General features: G+C 35.8%; 1 protein-coding gene across 1 annotated transcript in view; it reads right to left on the reverse strand.

Moving 5' to 3' along the window:
• ASXL3 (ASXL transcriptional regulator 3) overlaps positions 1-22,089 on the reverse strand; it is a 72,915-nt gene that overhangs the window by 24,527 nt on the left and 26,299 nt on the right. The window contains exons 4-8 of the mRNA XM_072411267.1: positions 19,229-19,337; positions 17,619-17,727; positions 15,194-15,291; positions 2,975-3,092; positions 1,576-1,695 (exon numbers count right to left, since the gene is read on the reverse strand). Coding sequence (XP_072267368.1) covers positions 1,576-1,695; positions 2,975-3,092; positions 15,194-15,291; positions 17,619-17,727; positions 19,229-19,337 — 554 coding nt within the window. The remainder of the gene's footprint in view (positions 1-1,575; positions 1,696-2,974; positions 3,093-15,193; positions 15,292-17,618; positions 17,728-19,228; positions 19,338-22,089) is intronic.

Below are 22,089 nucleotides of genomic sequence, written 5' to 3' on the forward strand. Positions count from 1 at the left end.
ACAAAAATCAGCGTAAACAAGAATACATAAATAAATGAAAAATACTGAAAATGCGATAATTCGGTATACTGTATAGTAATATATTTTTCTAAAACACCTCCCTAGTGTCCAACGTCACATACCTATAGACAAAACCACATAAATATATTTTCTATTATTTTGTATTGGATTGGATACAGGACTTTGTATTGAATCCAATACAAAATATTTGAATATTCCGCTACGACCCCCATCGAAGGGCGCATGCACGGACATCATCAGGAATCGCCGAGGGACGCGTACGCGAACGCCGGGTGTTCTAATTCTTTCCAAACTTCCATGCAAAAAGTGTTACATTTTTTGCATGGAAATTTTTTTGGGATTGTAGGCTCTAATTCACCGAATTACCGCATAATTTACCGAAATATGTCCAAAATTTTATAAATTTAATAATAATTTTTTTTTTTATAAGACATAAAATAAACCTTTAAAAAAAAAATCTTTAAAAAAAAACAAAAACGCGGGAACACGGACCCGACGCGGGATGAGCACAGCGGGACCAGGTAAGTTAGATTTTAATATAGACGAAAAAGTACGGGGTTATCCAAAGTAGCAAAAATTTTTGGGACGAAAAAGTACGGGGTTAGCGGTTGGGATGTTAATAGACAGACTGCAATACTTTCCTATACCTTTCCTATGATCCAATGCCAGATCTCTCCTGTAGCGTGCAGCTACCAGAGCTCCAGGATTCCCAGAGCATTTTGTTTTGGCTTTCACAATGTCATGGTTGCAGAAATTATAAATTTTGTTGTTTGCAGTCTATCCTAATTTACCCTAAAGACAACATTATTATCATATTCATAACCTCATATATTTACCACAAAACACAACTATCAATATCTGATAATAAAATTGCATCACAAAAGATCAAGGTCAGACAAATTTAATGGTACCTGCTTCTAATGGATACAATATAGCTCATCCCCTGCATATTTAAAAAGGATGCATTAAGAACAACCTGAGTGATGCCTGACCCAAATCCCCCAACGTTTCTTTTTTTCCCCTCTTCCCCATCTTCTTTTTCCCATCTCAAAAAGTTTTTTTTTCCTTTTTTTAAAGGTTGGGACATCTCCTCTATAATGTACAGAATATGCAAGAATTTTATGTTCCACTTTGTGTGCATGCAAGCAAGTGCTTTTCTACAGGCGCAAGGAGCTCTGAGTAGACTGAGTAGCACTGGATCCTCAGTCATAAGAAACTGGTGGTGCCAGTGCTAGCGCCTGGAGGGACATCGGAAAGAGCTGCAGAGACCAGACACCTTTTTACAACAGCACAGAGGCAAACAGTTGCTATCACAGTGCAGTTTTAATCCAGTGTCTAAGACTCAAGTGATTAAGAGCTTCAAAAAGTAGAAATTTGTCACACATCCCTTTCTTGTCCCTACGCTAGTAGGGATCCCTTGGAGACCTTTGTGTTCCTGTGAGCCCTGTGCCCCTGTATTTCCACAACCTTTCCACAATTTCTAAGTCATGGTAATGGTAATGCCATGCCCAGCTAGTAAAGTTGAATAACAAGCCATGCATTACCAACACTTACCTAAACCTGATTTTTTAAGCCGTTTCAAGTGCTGGCTTATTTGTTTGCCAGGGGGCGATTTTTGCCCTTGCTTGGTTTCCTTATCAGAACTGTCTGCTTCACCGTTTTTTGATTCAGACCCTTTAGGAGAGAAGAAAATGTAATTTCAAATTTATATGGCTCCCCTAGGTATAGAAAGATGTCATCTTTGTAGCATTTATTAGATGGTCCAAACAATCCATTTTTTTTTTTTTTTTAGCTTAAATCTGTTTCCTTCACTACACTACAGTCAAGAGAGACAAGAGGATGTGAAATCAGATAAAATAACAATCAATAACATGCAGAGCCTTGCACTAGATAAGAGAAATGGTGTTCTACTAATGTACTGCTTTGAAGACTATCCCTGCAGAGGATGTATTGCTCCTGGTATTATCCTAGTTAAGCTAGTATAACAGTTATCCCTTTGTGATCACGGTCATTAAAAATCTGTGTGGTTTGTATACATGCAAACAAAGCATGAAAAAGGAACTCTGGAATTTTTACCATATATGTTACCACTTATATACTACACTTTAATAAATTCATAGTTATTGATTAGTAAATAACATTGACACATTAAAAAAAGTCTCCCATGTATCATAAATTTTTAGAATAGATTACACAACCCTAAACTAAACTAAACAAAATGAATACTTTTTTATTCAGAAGTGTAAAGCAAAAACAGTTACATACATACACAACTCAATACATGCAAATACAAATGCAGTCATTATTGCCATTTGGAAAAATAAACTAAGCCATAAAAAAAGCATAACTAATCTTGAAATTAGAGGTAACAGATATATTATTATAACAATTAGAAGTACAGATCAAAAGATTAAACAGACATGTTTAAATGAAAAATATATTTACTTTTTGGTATAAAAACTAGTGTGTAAACATTTTTGGATACAGATGAAGATCAGAAGAAATGGTGAATAAATAAAATCGTGATAGTAGGTGTAACATGAATAAATTCCAGCCAATACAAGTACAAATACACACACAGTGTATTTGTTAAGGTTCTCAAAGGCAAACACCCAAAATAACAGTGTGTAACAGAGATCTATTTGCAAGCATTTAGCGCCAGCATGTGGTCCAGTATTACATTTTTTTTTCAACCAGCCTACAATGATTGGATTCCTGTATCTTTCTGCTGCAGCCGGACTGTTCTGATATGTGTCCTGAATTCTAACGTGTACTTAAGCATGTATAGGTGTGAGCTTGTATCTACAAATAACCATCTGTGAATTTTAGAAAACTAGGAAAAGAGCAGCTGATCTGCCTTATTATTCAGCTTTCCCTTTATCTCACCACCCTCCTTCCACAAGGCTTAGCGAGTGGATTTATTCATCAAATGTGTAGTCTGTTTCATCTTTACCTGAAGGTGAATCTGACTGCTCATCAGACACCTTTAAAGGCGTCAGGACGACACGAGGGACAGTCTTGTTTACCATCATAGAGACCCCATTTCTTCTTTTCTGCTGCTGCCTCAAAGCCTAAACAAAGGAAAGAATACAGTGTTAGGTTTACTAGCAACAGCAGCCGGCACTATATCAAAACAAGCATTCAATCAGCAGCACATTAGCTGTGTTCACAGAATACGGTCCCTGTCTGCTTTACAGGTGCCAGCCCTTATAAACGATACACTGCTCGACCCTAGACAAAGCAAAATAAAAACTTGGACTTCTAAACACAATCAGACAGCACCTAACTGCATTAATGTCACAGCTCATCACAACAAAGGCATCTGTAGCTGACTGTACTACCTCCAGTTCACCACACCATGATTTTCAAGTCAAATACATAGCGTTAAGTGTTTAAAAAAAAAAGAGAAACGCAGGCTGGAGATCAGTTTGTGTATGGCTGCACATCTCTCACAGGTGCTTCTGCTTCGCTATCCTGCTCAGTCAATCAAGTTAAACAGAGAGAGTGTCATCAGTATGTACAGCATGTAAGGACTACAGTATTGATGCACTTGCTCAGCCGTGTGGAGTGCTGCACAAAAATCACTGAACAAGGCAGGAATCGTTTATTTCAGGGAAGGAATCGCTCCCAGCCTTGGAATACTTGCAGCTCTTGCAGAGCTTCTCCCTGCCTTTGCTTTGGGAATTAACCTTCAAGCTACCGACAGAAGAAGGTTTAAAAAATCCACCATTACAAAGGGAAAAAAATAGATTCTTGTCACCGACTAACAAATGACAAAGCATGAAATTGACGTGGATGAGCTAATGTTTTCTAAAGATCTGTTCATTATCCATAACAGGCCAAGGGCTCAATCGCTCAAGTGCTCTTTGTTTGTGTGTTTCTAAGGATACAATTGTCAAAGATTTACAAGTTCAAGGCAACGTATGACAAGTCGGTTAATTTTTGTTTCTATTTTCCCCAGCAAGCCGTTTTTAACTGAAAAGAGCAAATCAACAAAAGATGAACACATCAGCAAATAAACTGACGGAATGATCGCAGAATTGAAAGAAATATTTAAATGACACAACGGACCACTCAAGTGTGTAACGTTATAAAACCATCAACACATAACAGCGCATTTTACGCATAGTTATGCACATTAACTCGGCTACTCGTGTTTTTCAAAATTACCCAACTGTTACCGATATAATCCATGCTTACAAGTCAAATTATTCATGCCCTTCAATAGCAGCCCTTTATAAAATAGACATTCATTGCTGCTTCCATTCCTTCTCAATGTGGGAGGGAAACACAGGCCAATAACAGTGTATTATGAACCCTTGAGGGTGGTTAAAAAAAAAAAGAAAGGGAAAAAAAGACAAACTAAATATGCTTTAAAGAAAAGACACAAAACAAAGTTTAAACTTGACAGCAATACATTTGCAATCAATGTTTAAAACCCCAGTTCAAAATGTCTCACAAAAAAAAGGAACAGAAAAAAGCTCCAGGCAGTATTCTTACATACTATACACCATGCCAATAAGGGAAAGGGAAGTTTGATTTATTTTTCAAGCTAGCCTTTTATAAATATTATCAATGTGGCGATATATACTGGTCATTTGCTCCTTGTACTATTTATATAGAAGACGAAACATATTCTTATTAATGTAAAATCATGCACAGAAAAACAGTAAAAATAGAGAAAATGCAGAAAGAAACATTAATTATACTGTTTGTCACTGGTGCATAAAGATGACACATCAATACTTTCTCATAACATTTATAAAAATGAGCTACTCGCATATGTAATGTATTTAATTTGTAAAATGCTTTCTAATTAAATCATTATTTTAACAGAAGACTTTGATTTTGCCATTAGTGATTTACATAGAATGTATAATAAGGGAAAAGAATACAGGCGAAAAAGAAACGTTTAAGAGGTGTTATTTAAAATAACAGAAAGAAAACCAGACACCTATTTATCATTGCTGGAGATTGATGTAAACCCTAACTACAGCTTATAATTCATTTGTTTAAGTATTGTATAGCATCAACTTCTTTGTGTTCTTCTTATAAAAATATTTTTTAACCTTTCTTTTACATCTCAGTGCTGGTGATCTTCCACAGCCCTTTCGATTCACTCCTATCTATATGCATGCAAGGTCAATGCTAAAAAAACATTTTAGTTTTCGATTTCTTAACTTTAAATCTGCTTCCAGAAAGGGAAACAAGCTATTCATTTTTTTGCAGGGTAAAGCTGATACTCTGCAGAACAGCGATGATATTCCAAAGAGCAGTAACCTACAGATTTCCGTTTAACTGGAGTCAACCTAGTAAATAATGAATTCTTACTAGTTGCCAAGGTTACTGTACTCTCTTCTTTGTTTTACTGAATAAGACTATATATGTCTTGGTTGCAGCCAGTAATTGTAACAAAAACTCTGTGTTTCAGAAATGTAATACTTCTACATAGCGATATTTCAAACAATTCCTAATACAACAAAGGGGCATGAACGTGTACATGGCTCAATCAATACTGAAATGACAGCCAGCTGGGAGTACATAAAAACAATACACTACTATTTTGTATGATTACACACAATAAAGACCGTTCTTTTAGTTGACTGTTGTCACAATCTTTACACTGTCTAGCAAGCCAATTTTGCTCAAATAATAAATTATCTCAATATTCAGGTTCTTGGCTACCAGAAGCCATGACTTTCTCCTTGTAATCTTTGTCTGCTTTGTCTTTACTACTATAAAGAAAAAAATAAAAATAAAATGCAGATTTCAATTGGCTTAGCAATAAATCACAGGCTGCAGACAGATTTGACAAGACAGATTCAAAGCTTTTAACATATATATTTATTATGAGCTGTCCTCTGTTTAATCATTATGTCAAGTGAGAGGTTTACTGTCTAATGAAATGCTGAACACTAACTGGGGGACTGATGCAGTCCTTCGGATTCTGCTCAATAAACAGATTTTATATCAAAGTGGTAACCCATTAAAGGCTTATTTAGATTTCTCTGATGTTTTATTTGCAGAAAAAAAACTTGCAAACATTTCACTGAAAAAGCTATCTATCTCTCTTAATTTAATGGCCCTATTTCTGTCTGCACGTCCAAGCAGAAAGCAGCCCTTCAAATCAAATCCCTATATTGGACTCTATTTGGGGTTCTATATTTAGAAGTTAGGGCAACATACATGCATTAAAAGGAGGGTAAAAAGGCTCTGTTTGTATCAAGTGTGTGCACAAATACCCAAATCCATCATTTTTAATCCCACTGTTTATGATGCGGATCTTCTCCTGAACATATTTTATAGCACTGTCAAAAGGTCAAGAGATTTTGGATTGTTAAGTTCTATCAGGTAAATTGGTTCTATCCCTAAAGACCAATATGAAGTTTTGTTTTTTTTATTACATTTTGTGGAAGTCGCCATTTTAAATTCCTAACCCATATTTATGGCTGCAGGGAGACTAATACCAAAATATTGGAATGCCTCTCCACTTTCTTTCTCAGAGTTCAAAAGAAGACTTAATTAAACTATGCTTGACAAATGTACAGCAATGCAAACTGATGGCTAATGACTAAATACCAAGAATGTTGGGCTTCCTGGTTAGATCTCCTCTCAAACTCAGACAAAATATTACTTGCAATATGGGCACCCATATTGTAGGTAGGCTCATTCCTGAAGTCTGATTTTCCCGCCACCAACTCATTTCCCCTTTTTTTCTGTCCTTTCCTCTTCTTACCATTCTTCCTTCCTCCTCTCTTACTATCACTAACTTTTTCGTATCCTCCATATATTCCTTTCAATGCATATTCACAAGTTGCCTAGAATCCCCCCTTTCCAATGGGAGCCTAGTGCTCTTGTTAATATATGGTTTTCTGATTCACATGACTTTACTCAGCTTTCACTTTCTACCACCTTAATTGCCTTGCCCTTTTTATACAGTGTTGTAAATCAAATCTGAATATTTTACATATGTAATTTCTGTCTTTCAAAACCCAATAAAATCTAATTGAACAGAAGAATGGTAAATCTGTGGCTGATGTTTCATGAAATGGTACACAGACACTTAATGTACTGAAGGACGAGCACCTCTTTTTTTTTTTTAGGATATGATTTGATTTGCATATAAGAAGCCTTCCCAACAAAAGTAGACAATATTTTAATCAACTATATTTAGAGAACTAAACACTTTCTCTACTATTACAGACCTTGTGATCAGACCTATATTTATGTAACCATTTTTATTATTGGTTTTTCTGCACTACATATAACATTGTCTTTAAAACTTCCTGCCAGTACAAGTAAAAGACTAACACAAGATTGCAACACAAAGAAAAACTAGCCTTGTGGCCTTACGATACATCAAGGGCTAAGGTGCTGAGCAAGTATTGCAAGATGTATTTAAACTGGAACTCTGTGTATGTAATGAGGGCTTTGAAAGTTTGAGAAGGTTTGAGGTTTTTTTTTTTTACCCATAATCAGTTCAAGCATGTAGACGACTTGTACAACTTCACGCGATTCCTTGTTTTTTTTTTTTTTAACTACTGGAAGACAGTTGTGTGTGCATTTCAATGTTAATTTTAGACAAAACCAGTTGTAGGTTGATATAATCAGTAATGCACAATGTGAACAGCTTGTGCTCCAAATATAGAAACACTACACACTGAATCACACAGCAAGAAAGCAAAGAACACAAACATGGGCATAACAGATACATTATGTATGCCTAATTACCAACATTTTAGGCTGTCAAAAACTGACACATCTGTGTGAAAAGCCCAGGTTCCACATAACTAAACAGACTTACACAAATACAAACTTAGCCAAGTCTGTAAAAACAAACTACTAGACGTGACTGTCTTTGGGAGGCTTTTGTTTTAATAAGTGAAAGTTTACTTTAAAACAAGGTATCATGCTAGTTTAGAAGAATCAATAATGAAGCCCAGATATTTGTTTACAAAATGGCAGCCTATGTTTTAACCTCCTTGCAGTTAAGCCCGACCTTCGCTCGGGCAAAAAAAAACTGCAAGGATGGTTAAGCCCGAGATTTTGTACATGATTGTGTGTTTCAAACATTTTTTATATTCATATTATCTACTAGAACCCCTGTTCGGACATATTTCTGTAAGTTACAGGTCTACAAGTTAAAAAAAAATTTCATGAAAAACAGTGGATCACTTTTGGTACAGAAATCTAGACCTCAGTGTAACGCTTAGGTGGTTAAAGAAGAACTAAAGTTCCACGATCTGGCGGGTCATTATTACAAAAAGAGACAGATAATATCTCCGCTGTAATAATTCCTTCTACCAGCCTGATTGCTACGGGTATCTGGCAAAAAAGGATACCCGGCTTCCTCTGTGCATGACGGGAAAGAATAAACTACTGTGCTCTGTGCAGGAAATTCCATCATCCTGGCCAAAAAACATAACCTGCAGGAAGAGAAGAACAAGGCAGTGCCCTGCGAGGGAACAGGGACAATAGCAAAGTAAAGGCCATCATTCTAATGTCAGAAATACACTGATGCTTTTCATTAAATAAAAGTCCATATTTTCCAAATATGCATAAAACTACCCACATACATGAGGGAAACGTTTAACATTCCAATGGATAACTCAGTAGAGTAACTAGAGAACAGCACAGGTGGGTATACTGGATCTGCAAGAAAAAATATTTTCTACAGACTTCTGAACATTCCCTTTATCACATTGACAGGATTGCATGACAATTATCTAAACCTAAGAAGGACAACTGAATTCTATAACCAATAAGTACATGGACTGAAGCAAAAAAAAAAAATTCAGTTTAGTAGTGTAGTCACACAGTGACAGTCTTCATAATGATCTTTGTGTATAACAGGTCTTTTACACATATATTTACCAAACAGAAAAAATTAGCTTTAAAATAATTTACAAATATATATAGAGGAATTTTTGGGGCTCATAATGAAAAAGATACAAGTTTAACAGAACCCCCCCCCCCCTCATTTCTGTTACTTTTTACTATGCCCCCAATGCACACTGGGAGGGCTATTTAAGAGATGATTTTACAGATATACCATTTGCTGCTTTTGCAAAGATATTATCTCAAGTGTTTTCTTCTTCCAATGATAACCTCTTTTTTGTCCCTACTTTTCCAAAATGTCAATTTAATGTTCTCCGAAAATAAAATAAAAAAAGTCATAAAATATAACCTTTGAAATTTCACACAATACTGATCAAAGACAAAGAGTCACAGCAAGGCAACAGGAACTCAACCATTCTGCAATACGAATAAAGGCTCAAAGTAGCTTGAGAAATTTTTCTATGCTAAATAAAAAATGGAAACACAGCGATACATGCTTTGATATTAAATCAATGCAAAAAATGTACCGCTGATAGTTTGCATTCATTTCATTGCATCATGAAATAGGGCTACAAATTCAATCATGATTCTGTTATTATTTGTACTGCCACAGCTTCATTTTTATTGCACATTTCTATAAACCCTGAACCAATTATATCCAGAGCAGAAAAGTAAATTACAGGGGAATCTATCTTAGGGAAATTATCAGTGCACAGCACGGTAGCAGTCTGTTAAAAGCCAACGTCCATTTAGAAGACAAATGATTACATATTACTGGGCAGAACATAAACATATAATAGGACTCTTTTATAGGTTCAGTACAAGGTCTACATAATAAAATTTCAACAGGTGAATTACCAAGGTACTTTAAAAATCATGGAACAAAAAAAACCCTCATGGCAGGGCGCATTTAGATTTCTGCAGCATGTTCTGCAGCTGGCACATTAAAAAAGGCACATACTGGGTCCTTGAACTAAAAGCAACTGTGGATTACCTCCACATGGACAACCATTCTGAAAGCTTTATTCCCACATTCACATAAATATACTCATGTATCAATCGATAGTTCTGACTATACACATTATAATGTAAAACCAAACAGAAAAATTTTGAAATTTTTAGGCAGACATAATCATTATTAAAAGACATTACAAATACTTATGTATGTATTTATTATACATAATTAAATCTAGATAAAACAACACAAATAAATAGAATAAAATGTCTAAGTTTTCGACTCCAAGTTTATGTACATTGAATACGCTCTGCTATAAAATTAGGAGAAAACTTTGCAAGCGCTATGCTAGACATGAACCTTGGAGGAGATAAATCCTGGAAATAATATTGAAATTGTATAACTTTGTTTAGTAGTGCTTTCTAAGGCTGTGGAGGTGTGTGCGTTTGCCTCCTGTTCACTATATTTAACAATGTTTCCATAAATCAAATGGGGAAGCTGCCTGCATATAGTTGAATGTCCTTGTGAAGGATGGTCTCAATTGAGATTCCTGAAGAAGCAGATACCACCTGTGAAAGGCGTCAAACAAAAATTGAGACATTTTTACATCTAGTTTTATTCATGTATTATAACATTTGTAATGTCTTTTATTATTAATTTTATTGGATTATGTCTGCCTAAAAAGTCCCAAATTTCTCTGTTTGGTTTTGTGAATGCATTAGTGGGATGTGGCAGGGTTGGAATTTAATTATTGATGTGCTGAGAATATTAGTGATCACATTTAAAAGGCTGAAAATGTACAGTGGAAATAATACAGATATTGCTGGCAAAACTTGGGCTAACCTATAATGACTGGACAATTTACCAAAAAAATGAAAATGAAATGGTCAATATATAACATATAGTATACACTGGTATGTAATGACACCATATGCTTGGATTCCTTATGTTTGTGTTAGTCTTCACACAGAACACATTTAATTGTTCCCTGTTTTTCTCAATATTGAGCAATTCATTGTGGTTCTGTTTATCTGTGTGCTTTCTTTTCTCTTTTTTTCTGTCATATTTTACACTGTAAGTTACAGTTAAAATACATAAAAAGCAATCTGGATCAAAAGTAGTTTAAACTGACTGAGCATTAGTCTACACTGATTGTTTCCCCAGCGTTTAACCTGAGGCTTTTAAAGCCCTTGTTTGACATCCCCATGCATTACAATGGGTTTTTCTACACCAGGACGTTTCCTTGAGACATGTTTATGACATTATCACAATATGACATTATCTTAAACATTGCTTGCAACGTTGAAAAAATGTAAATGTTGGGTTAAAGCTGGAAAAGGCGGGTAAACGCTTCCATTGATTTCCGTTTTTGGGCACTTAATATGCGAATTAGTTAAAAACGTGGGGGAAAACGCGGCATTTTCCAGCATTTTAAAGGCTGACATTTTAAAGCTTTTTAAAGCTTTTAAAACGCTAATAAAAGTGCATAAAAACGCATATAAACACAATAGGAACGTTTACATGCATTTTTTAAAAAACTCCGTGTAGACCAGCCTAAAGATTGCCAAGTGTGTGGCCAAAATATTTTTTAAAAAAAAGGTCAACAAAAACAGTAAAACCTGGCAAGACTTAACAGGTTATCTTACCAGTACTTACTAGCTGTATGATGTAGAGCAGTGGTCGCCAACCTTTTGGAGCTCACAGACCAATAAATTTACAAACTCCGGACCACGCATGTGCGGGGAGCCATGTGTCACTCAAAGGGGGAAGAAACTTCCCCCCCAAAGTGACGTCCTGATGCCAGAACCTGTCCACTCTCCCATTGCAGGTCCGAGCCTGCTATGGGAAAGAGGGCGGGTTGTGTCCAGAGAGACACAATCGCCCACCACCCTGAGCCTGCAATCCATACGGGGGACATGATCCAAAGCTCTGGCCGGTGCGCCCCCCAGTGGGGTCTATCTCATGACCCCACTGGGGGGCGCACCCACCAGTGCCACAGACCACCAAAACTTTCTGGTGACTGCCGATGTAGTGCATCAACTAGTCTATATAATCCATCGTATATATGGTAAAAGTTTAATTTGATTACTAAAAATGTAGTTTTGTGACTATTTGAAAACATCATGGTATAAAATGGCCTATTTTTTTTAAATGACAAACTAAAATTATAAAACACAAAATATCCAAAATGCAGAACAACTGTTAGGCTAGGTTCACACCTGCAGTAAGGGTTGTAATGCCAGGAACTTCTGCCACACAGGAGATGTTACATGGCAGTGTCTAATTATTAATAAACTAATGTAAACATAACCAAAATGGAAAAGCTATTTTTCTAACATGTGAAACTACTACACGATGGAAAGCTGACACTAAATAAACAATAATCAGAAATAAATAAAAAACAAAGTGGCAATCTTTACAAGTACAATAAAAATCACATTAAACATGACATACCAAAAGGCAGTGTCTAAAAAATGACAACCTTTGTTATTTTATTCTTACTAAGGCGTTTATTTAAATATTTCCAAAAAATCTGATCTTGTATTGCCAGTCATAAAAAGCAGAAATGACTGTGGCTTGTCACTTGTACACCATACCAATTCTTTGACAGTATTTCATATGACATATAAAGTCAAAGAAGCAGGAATTTGCTCTCAGTCAGTATCTCTGAGTGCTTACATTAAATGTGCTGAAAGAACACACATTCTACAAAGTCTGCAGCTTCAGAGCAATTGCACAGCGGGGCCACTAGCAGCTATGCCTCAATTACACTATAAAGTGAGACAGAAACAAAATATGGGCCGGGTAAAGAGAAAATAAAGTGAATTTTTACTGAGCAAACACATGGGATTGTTTTTATTAAGTTTATCCCAATTTAATTCTTGAACAATTTTCAAATATTATATATATTTATTTTTTTTTGTTACACATCAATATCTTATAACCAACGTTCAGCCAGCCTTCTAACCAACATCTGCTGAAATACGACAAGAAACAAGCAGACAAGTAAAAATATTTTTTCGGGTATTCTGAACAGGCTAGCCATGTAAAGATTTAGGAAAAGTAAAAAAAGAAAAGACCAACAAAAAAGATTTCCATTAAACATTTCACATTTTCAAAAACCTTAACATATTTTGATAACTTGTAAATAATTATTCACATTACACCAATTACATGTACATATCTAAATATAGTAAAATGTCCTAAAAAGGAAACAAAAGCACTTAGGGCCATTTGAGATCTGCAGTGAACAGCAGCGTTTTAATGCAGATTTACCTGCAGTCCCAACTGCTCCAATGCAAATGACTTGGAGAAGTTGGGGATCATTTGGTGGAACACAGTGCAGTTCTAAAAAGCGACAAGTCAAGTGTTAAGCTTTAACAGCAAGCTCTGTTATATCTTAATTTGCAGACATTCTAAACTCATGTAATATAAATACCAGTTTGATAAAAGCTACTCTGGCAGAGATTCTCTGAAAGAATAAACAGCTAGCCAGATAAATTGTTTATGAAGTTACAGTGCACTTTAATAATTTCATAGCCAACAGAATTGACAATTATATTGCAGTCTGAATGATTAGGGCAATGTTTATTGACAAGCGGAGCTTCTGTATTTAAAATACCCTTCAAGTTCTATTATCAGTGGTAAAGTCCAGATACAGCAGTCTTCTAACAAAAGTCATCTGTACAGACAATGCTACTAGAAAATGGCTAGGTGATCCCTGTAAACATTCAGATGATGTGAAGTCTGGCCAGAGATTTTATATCAAACAGACCTTTGGATCCACTGCATGTCAAAATAAGTACAAAAACTGTAAACTGTCTGCATCATTTTGATTTGATATTTATTGATGAAAAGTTACATCAGCTGTTCTACTTTTCAATTTCTTAGTTTGTTTGACATGAAATTAAACAAAAAGAACTTCTTTTAAGGTAAAATTGAATAAAAGTTTGCAAATATTCTCATGAGCAATGATTAGAATAAACAGGAATTCCCTAACATTCACAAGGGGGGGGGGGATAAGTAAGTACACCTTCCCCATTTACTATTAGTTCACATCCATATATTTAAATGTAGGTGTTCTGAATTATGTACCAGTGAGTAGACCCTACCAAAAGAATATGCAGTGGGACCTCAGACAGAATACTTGGTAGTGTTCACAAATCCACTTATTCTGATCAAGTATAAGGTTGGCATTGCATGCAAGAGGGATGTCCAACTCCCCCCAAAGACTACAGAAAAGAAAAGCAGCGGCCAAACTCCAAGGAAAAAAAAAAAAAAAAAACTTCAATCTACTTTTTTGTAAATGACACATTCACGTAGTCACATAATCTATAAATCCCATCTCCAGATATAAGGCTTTTCCTCTGACGTGTGTCGACCCCGTCACAGGCTTATTTATAGAGAAAGATTTTCATTAGACTGTGAGCTCCTTTGAGGGAGGAATAGACTTTGTAAAGCACTGAGTAATATGTTGGCGCTATATAAATACTGCATAATAATAATTATAATAAAAGGAGCAAAGGATTTACATGTATCAAACAGAACCAATAGATAATAGAATCCACCAACAGCCATCAGTCGAGTGTCACAAAAAAAAAAAACGATGTACATGCAGAGCAGCCAACTGCAGCAGAATGAACAGGGTAGACTAACCACAAAATGGGATCAACATACAAGACCTTGCCCATAAGCTAATATTCATACAACCCGAAAACCTAAATGTCTGATCTGAAGTGATTTTAAATAACTAGATATATTACAGGAATTTAAATGCTTAATATGGTAATCAGATCTTGGGTCCAGAAGGACTTTAACATCTTTATTGTATGCAGATTCGAGTTCAGACTAATGCTTCCAATAAAAAATATTATAGCGCTGCCATAAAAGGTCTCTGTGTATAGCTATAGGTCCAGAAAAAAATGGATTGGTTTCAGGCCAGTCACACAATGGCTGATATTTAAGGGCATTCAAAAATAATAAGCATTTGTTTGTAAAATGTCAGCCCTGTAAATGTGAATACTTAATACCAAACAAGTCGTAATTGTTGGATGTCAAATGCAGTTTTTCCAAAAGACTGGAAAATGTTGGTGAGTGTTCAGCGATCTTTTGTCCTCCATATGTAAAATGAAGGTTTTGTCATCACCTGGGATAGAACAAGCAGCTAATGAATGGCAGACATGGCCACTGCAAACATAACTTTGGTTTACTTTATAAAGGACTGAAAGGACCACAAGAAGGAAATGCAAAACAATGCAAACGTCAGCTATGGTATTTAGGCTAAACATTTAAACAACTGATTTACAATTACCATTAGGAAGGCATTTTTGAAAATCTGCAGTACAGGTTCACAAAGTACCTTAGGTCAACACGGCCTACCTGCTTTAGTGCCTTTTTGGTGTGCTGCTGGAAGGAAGACACTAGCTTGCTCTGCATTCTGTTGGAAGATGCTTCTTCAGTGACTTGCTTTAAGGATACTATACATGAAAGAAAAAAAAAAGCTACATTTTAGTAAAAACATTACATGAGAAAAAAAAACATTTAAAAGAACTTTAAAAATCCTAAAGATAGAACTATTTAAGAACATTTTGACATATTTTCCTTTTTTTTATAATTTTTCTAGATATGCCTGCATGGAGCCGATCTCCAGTGAAGCAGCTAAATACACAGCAAAAATATATAAATATTTATATACATGCAAATTATTTCACCTGCAATGTGATTAGTAAATGTTCAGACAGTCTTGTGATCTTGTTAGAGCACAGGACTGGCTGCTAAGTCCTGACCACTGTGTGACCTCTGTACAGGACCCACCATCTTAAGGCTGGGACTGGACATAGACATTTAGGGTAAAATGACAGTGGGTTTTTCTACCCTCATAACCCCCCCCCACATTCCAGGTATGGCACTGGATAAATGTGTGGGTTGTGATGAAGTTCTCTCTAACATTGGTCAATGCTTGATTCTACGCAATTGGCTGCTATATCTGTGCACTGTTAACAGAGAGGTGGTCACACCATCACCACCACATTTATGAAAACACTGTTTTCTTTTTTAATTGGGCAGCATAGGAGACACCACCAGTGCAGAATTTCTGTTAATGTAAATTTAACTGAACCAGGAGGTCCTGAATGTGTAAAAGTGACAGAGTCTCTTTAAGGAGCAGGCATCATTCTGCTATCCCTACAGACAGGCAACACGGCATGATGTGGTACATACGGACTGTATCCTAGAGCTGGCTCTCTTTCTCCTGGTCCGATTACTGGTTAGTAGGGTGTCACAGAAGGGTAACATTAGGACAAATTTAGGTACTTGTCCAAGATATAACTGAATTGAATTATATTTTTTGTAACTTCCTGGAACCACTTTAAAGAAAAAAATCCAGAGAGCTTGGAAAACAGAGATCATGCAAGACTTTACAAGCATTGTTAAAATGTTGCCATTAAGCTATATTACATTTAGCAGAATTACACTTTGGCATTGAATTAGAAACCATGTATAGGAAAGCAAGGCCTATGTGAACCAACATTATTATTTGGTCCAGCTGAAAGCATTTATAATATTTTCTGTTAAGCAACACTTGACAGTGACAAAAAAAAAAAACCCTTAAAACTCCAGGTTTACATTCACATCTGAATTTTTAACTACTGTGACATATAGTCACAAATTACTGCAAACCTGACTGCAACTCATATCACACAATTATTAGGGCCAATTCACACTGGCAGTGGGGTTGCGGTGCTTTTACTGCTTCCTCACACCAGTAAACACTGCGCCATGGGCACACGCTAAATGTAGGGACAGCCCCCATAGGGAACAAATAGGGAATGCAGTGAGCGCTATTAGAACTGCCATCAACTGTCAAATGTGAAGAGGCTGGTTCATTCAAATCAGCACTGCCATGAAAGTCCTCGAGCAGATGGCAAGGTATCAGCCGCAGGAAGCTGGACAAATGTGAGCAGCAAGCAGCAGGTGAGAACAGACAAAGAAATAGAAACCCAGCTGCACCTGTTGCAAACAACTGAAATATTTAAATAATTCCACTTGAAACAATTGTTTTCTTTTTAATTAAGCTAACTTATCTGTAAGACATTGACTATCCATCTTTCTCACATGCTGAATTCAGAGATGAGAGGAGATGGCTGTAATACAGTGTGTTTTGCAGATGAAGCACAAATTCTGTCCACTGCTTTGCCACTATACAGGTTTTTATTCAATTATTCATTAGTTTATCTTGTTTAATTTGGGGTTTAGTTGGGCTTTACAGTGATATCTGAATGTGAGGAATAAAGTAATAAAAAACTTGGGGGGGGACCCCACTGCATGCTTGCATTTAAAAGCAGCCCAATGATGAATTTTAAAAAGGAACCCTGGAGAGATCATTTATTTCAGTTGTATCTATTTCATATAATTATTTGAGCATTAAACATATTTTATCTGTTATTTACCTGTAAAAGCCTCCTTTGTCTATGGGTAGCTTAAAGTGAACAGACAAAATGAACTTTCAACTAAGAACTACATTAAATTACTGTGAAAAAATAATTACGGGCAGCTCAGCTTTGGTTTTCCGGATATCCAGCAAACCTGGTTTCCCTGCACATGCCAGGAATTATTGAATTCCCGCGCAGGCTCTAACCTGGCTTTGCCAAGATGGGGGAAGACTGTGTGCAAGATAAGAAGAAGGAAAAAGATGACAATGCCCTATGTTGGAATAGTGACAGAGGAGTATCGGGGGTTTAGCTCCACTTTATCTTACTCTGCCTATTTGTACTTATAAGGAATACAAATTAAGGAATACACAAACCTTCATTTTCCTCTCCATTGCTGCTTGCCTCTGCCATTTCTGTCCCATCTAACTCAGATTCACAGCCTATCTCCAGTTTTCCATCTGTTGGACAAATAGACTCTTCTTTCTGACAGAAAAAGCAAATGAGCAAAAAAAAAATTAAAGGACCAGTAAAATAGCAAAAACAAAACATCAACAACAGAAAATTCAGCAATGAACAATGTCTACAGAGATAACATGTTTAAAATGTATATAAATATTTTATTTCCATAAACTATTAGTGAAAAAATTATAGACACCTGGGCAGCACAGTGGCTCAGAGGTTAGCACTCTGGCCTTTGCAGCGCCTGGATCCCAGGTTCGAATCTCGGTCAGGACACTATCTGTGCTTGTGTTGGTTTTCTCCAGGTATTGTGGTTTCCTCTCACAATCCAAAAACATGCAGTTAAGGTTAATTAGCTTCCCCCTAAAATTGGCCTTGGACTGTATTAATGACATATGATTGAGGTGGTAGAGACATTAGAATGTGAGCCCTTTAGAGGGGACAGTGACATGACTATGGACTTTTTAAAGTGCTGTGTAATATGTTGGCGCTATATACATACTGTGTAATAATAAAAATAATAAGGACAGGATTGTTTGACAAGTGTACGCTTATGTAAAGCCCTAGTGAAACTATGGAGTCCCCAGTTTAACCATGAACTACAACTTGTAATGTGTGCATGAAAGACTTTTTTATCAAGTGAAAGCAATGGCTGCATATGCTTTTCCAATATCTGAAGGTGGTGTACTCTCTGCAAACAATCTTAATGTGGACTAATAAAGGCTTAAATCCTCTAAATTCATTTTTATTAATGAATAATATATTAAATATATATTATATAATAGTATATATTAATATATATTAAAAAAAAAGTCATGGTGTACATCAAAAAAGGCAACTTAACTATATGACATGACAGGCCAAACTCAAAGCTAAACAGATTTCAGGCTATGTGTTTCGATCACAAATCATTGCAATACATCAATGAATATCATTTTTGGATCTCATGATCCAAAGGGTTCACATTTCCATTTTTGTAGAATTTGCCAAAAAAAAGAAACGGCAATATTTGGGGAGACCAGATGACAAATTTGAAAGCAGTCATGAAAGAGTCCAGAGCATGTTTATGGGTTTACATAAGTTTTGGTAGCAAAATAATAGGGGAAAGCTAAACACATCTAAACTGTTTAATGTGAATGTTCCTCAATTAAAAAAGACAGATGCTTTTTACTTAATGTAGTATGACTTTGGGATGTTCTGTGAAGGTTCCCTTTAAATAATACTACAAAACATTACAACACCTGGCATTCAGGTTATAACGTAATAAGGTAAAATGCAATTGTGAACATTACTGTTCAAAGCATCAAATACATATTTGTCATCAAAAATCTATTAGCTAGCTACAAATGATTGTATATAAGTGGGCTTTTTACACTTCAAAGGATTTGATCCATTGATCCTGTCCTAGCATTCTTGTGCCCAGGATAAAGCTACTAAAGTTTAAGAGCACCATTGCATTCCAAAACTTTGTTTAATCATTACATTAGGTAACAGAGAGGCAGCACTATAATAAAAATGTACTTACTTTAAGAGCATAGAGTCCAGACTTCCCAGGAATTTTGAAGAAAGTCCCATCTCCCACACGGGTATTAGTATGAAGCATTGCATTTAGACAAGCCAACGGAGAAGTACCACTGCAACGCCAGATAACAATAACAAAACAAGAGAAAAGAAAAAGCATGCATGAAAATGAATGTAAAACACGTGAGCTCATCTACATCCTACAATGCCTTCTCTCCCCCTGGCTTTCTTTCCTTTTCCTTTTTCTGTTCATGCTTCCCTTTAGAGAAATTCTTCCGAGCCTGAAAGCATCTACATTACAATAAAGGGTTCAACAATCCTAATCAAATGCATCTGCTCTATAGGCTTCAGGGGAAAAATCTGTGCATTATAATTATATTCCTTCCAAAAAAAAAAACATTAGCAAAAAAACAGCAGAACTATGTGCTTTCATAAAACCATTGTCCAAATATTTAAGTAAGAGCGTTCAGTAAACAACCCAGGAGAGTTGTGTTTTTTCAACATGCTGCAGACAATGCGACTGATGCACATGAATGATCAGAAGGGGAAAAATCAAGTTCATTGGCAGCAGTATCCAGTGGGATAAAAGGCAACAAAAGCAAAGAAAAGGCCCAGGAAGAACAGTTTTAAGTTACATGTGGTATTGTTTCTCACATCTGCCTCAAAAGTTAAAACTAAGCTGCTTCTGCATGCTTGTTTTTGCAGCTGACTGTGAGGACTTATAAAAAGTACATGCATCAAATAAAAACACCAGCAAAGCTGAACACAAAAACATAAATAATAATAAAAAAATGCGAAAAAACTGAAACCTGTTTTTATTGGCTATAGAGGCTCCTGTGCTCAGTTTTTTTTCTTTTGGATTTGTAAATGATAAAAACATAAAAAAGTTGTCATTGATCTAGTGCTGAGCAGAACATTTCTGTACAAACACAGACATTCTGTGCATGGTGCCATCAGCAAATCTGTCTTTTTTAACTGTTGCTTCCCAAATGGCCTATTCTGCACAACTATCACACATCTGACTCTTAGGAGGGCCTGAACTGGAAATTTGTGTGTTGTGCACACAACTGAAAACATGAGAAAACCCAACATTGGTTTTAATTTACTGCAAGGAAATCCACCTGCCTGCAGGGGAGTTACGTCATTTTGACGCAACCAATTTAAGATGGTTGAAGAATGCAAGAAGGAAGTGAAGAAAAAAGAGGGAACTGGGTCAGGTGAGTAACACAAGTTTAGTCCAGCTTCAATAAGTAATCTGAAGTGCAGTCTGTGCAACTCTATGATGTTGTAATCCATACCGATCAGCACCTCTATAGAGTTAACGAAAATAAATTAATAGGAAACTTTCTCTCACTTTTACTTTAGATTTATATTATGATTGAGATAAAAATGAATCCTTTGCAATCAGCAAGTATTCGATAAAAGTTCTATAAGATAGTCAATTTCACTTTTAATATAAAATATTGGAAATAATGTCTGCTCTGGATGCTTAACTAATTTTCTGTTTACCAATCGTAACATGATCTGTCAAATATCGATTAGGAAACCACATGTAATTTTATTTTCAACACCTTGGTGTACCAAGCAAAAATTATATTGATTCAAAATGATCGTTAGAAAAGCACATTGTTTTTTCTTTATAAATCAAAATAAGAGGCCCAGTAACAAAGCATAGAGAAAACCAACCAGCCATAGATTCCTAAAGTCACCCACAAAAAGGAAACCCCAGAACATAAGTCTCATCTTCCTAGGACAATTGGGTGGGTGGCACAAAAGTGATGGAGAATCCCCTGGCCCAGAGCAGGGCTAATCAACCTCTGAAAACCACAAACCAGGTTCATCTTAGGATAGAAATAAAATACTTGTCGTGTCTCACTCAAGAACTTTAATTGTTTGTTTATGTCAAAAATATTGCATAGCGCATAGTTAGCTTTGAACATATAAACCACCTACTGGGTATGATCAGGTTATGAAGGGCAAAAAACATTCTTTTTTTTAACCAAATTGTTGGTTGAATTTTTCTATTTGCAAGTGACCATCCTTGCATATAGAAAAATTTACTTTACAGTAAATTGCTTTTTTTTTCCAACACAGATGGTTTTCTGTAGAAGTGCAGGGTTATCAAACCACTTGAGGTTTTTGATATTAAGGATTATCCAACAAACAAGATTACCTTTAGTGTTTTTATGTTTAAACAGACACAATTAAGATGTTCTACTTCTTTTTCTTCATGATCTTGATCTCTGGGGAGAATGTAAACCTATAAGCCTTGTTGTTTCTCTGTGGCTGTATCAAATTTGCAGCGGATTAAGTTATCGGAAATTTGCTGGAAATATTGTAGAATACATATACAGCAGGTATCCATAAATCTCCCTGCTCTACACAAAAAATCTGCAAACTGAGGTAAGCAACAAGCACTTAACAGCAATTACCTCCAATACATCTAAATCTAGTCATACACAAAATCCACAAATAGTTATAAAAAAGTGTTAAATAATAAAATGGACCTATCACTATAATTATTACTTTCTATAGAAAGGTAGATAACCCTTCTATATAAAGTGTTTTTTTCTTTTCGTTAATTTAGGTTTCGTTAATTTAAAGGGGGGGAAGGTAAGCCCTTCCCTTTGGGTCTGAATGGGAGTGCAGAAGCTCTATGTGCAATCAATCAAACTGCAAGTTGATCACTATATTTTATATATATATAAAATCAATAAGAGGTCTTGTCAGATGCTTGTTGTGCAATCAGTGAAGAACTTCTGACCTGGCCAATTGAGGCACCTCAGTTTTAACCACTTGGTCAAAATAAAGGAAACACATCCTGAAAAAATGAAAACTAATTCAGACACCACATTTAAAGAATGA

Source organism: Pyxicephalus adspersus, chromosome 5 (genome assembly GCF_032062135.1).
Source record: "Pyxicephalus adspersus chromosome 5, UCB_Pads_2.0, whole genome shotgun sequence".
Taxonomy (NCBI): Eukaryota; Metazoa; Chordata; class Amphibia; order Anura; family Pyxicephalidae; genus Pyxicephalus; species Pyxicephalus adspersus.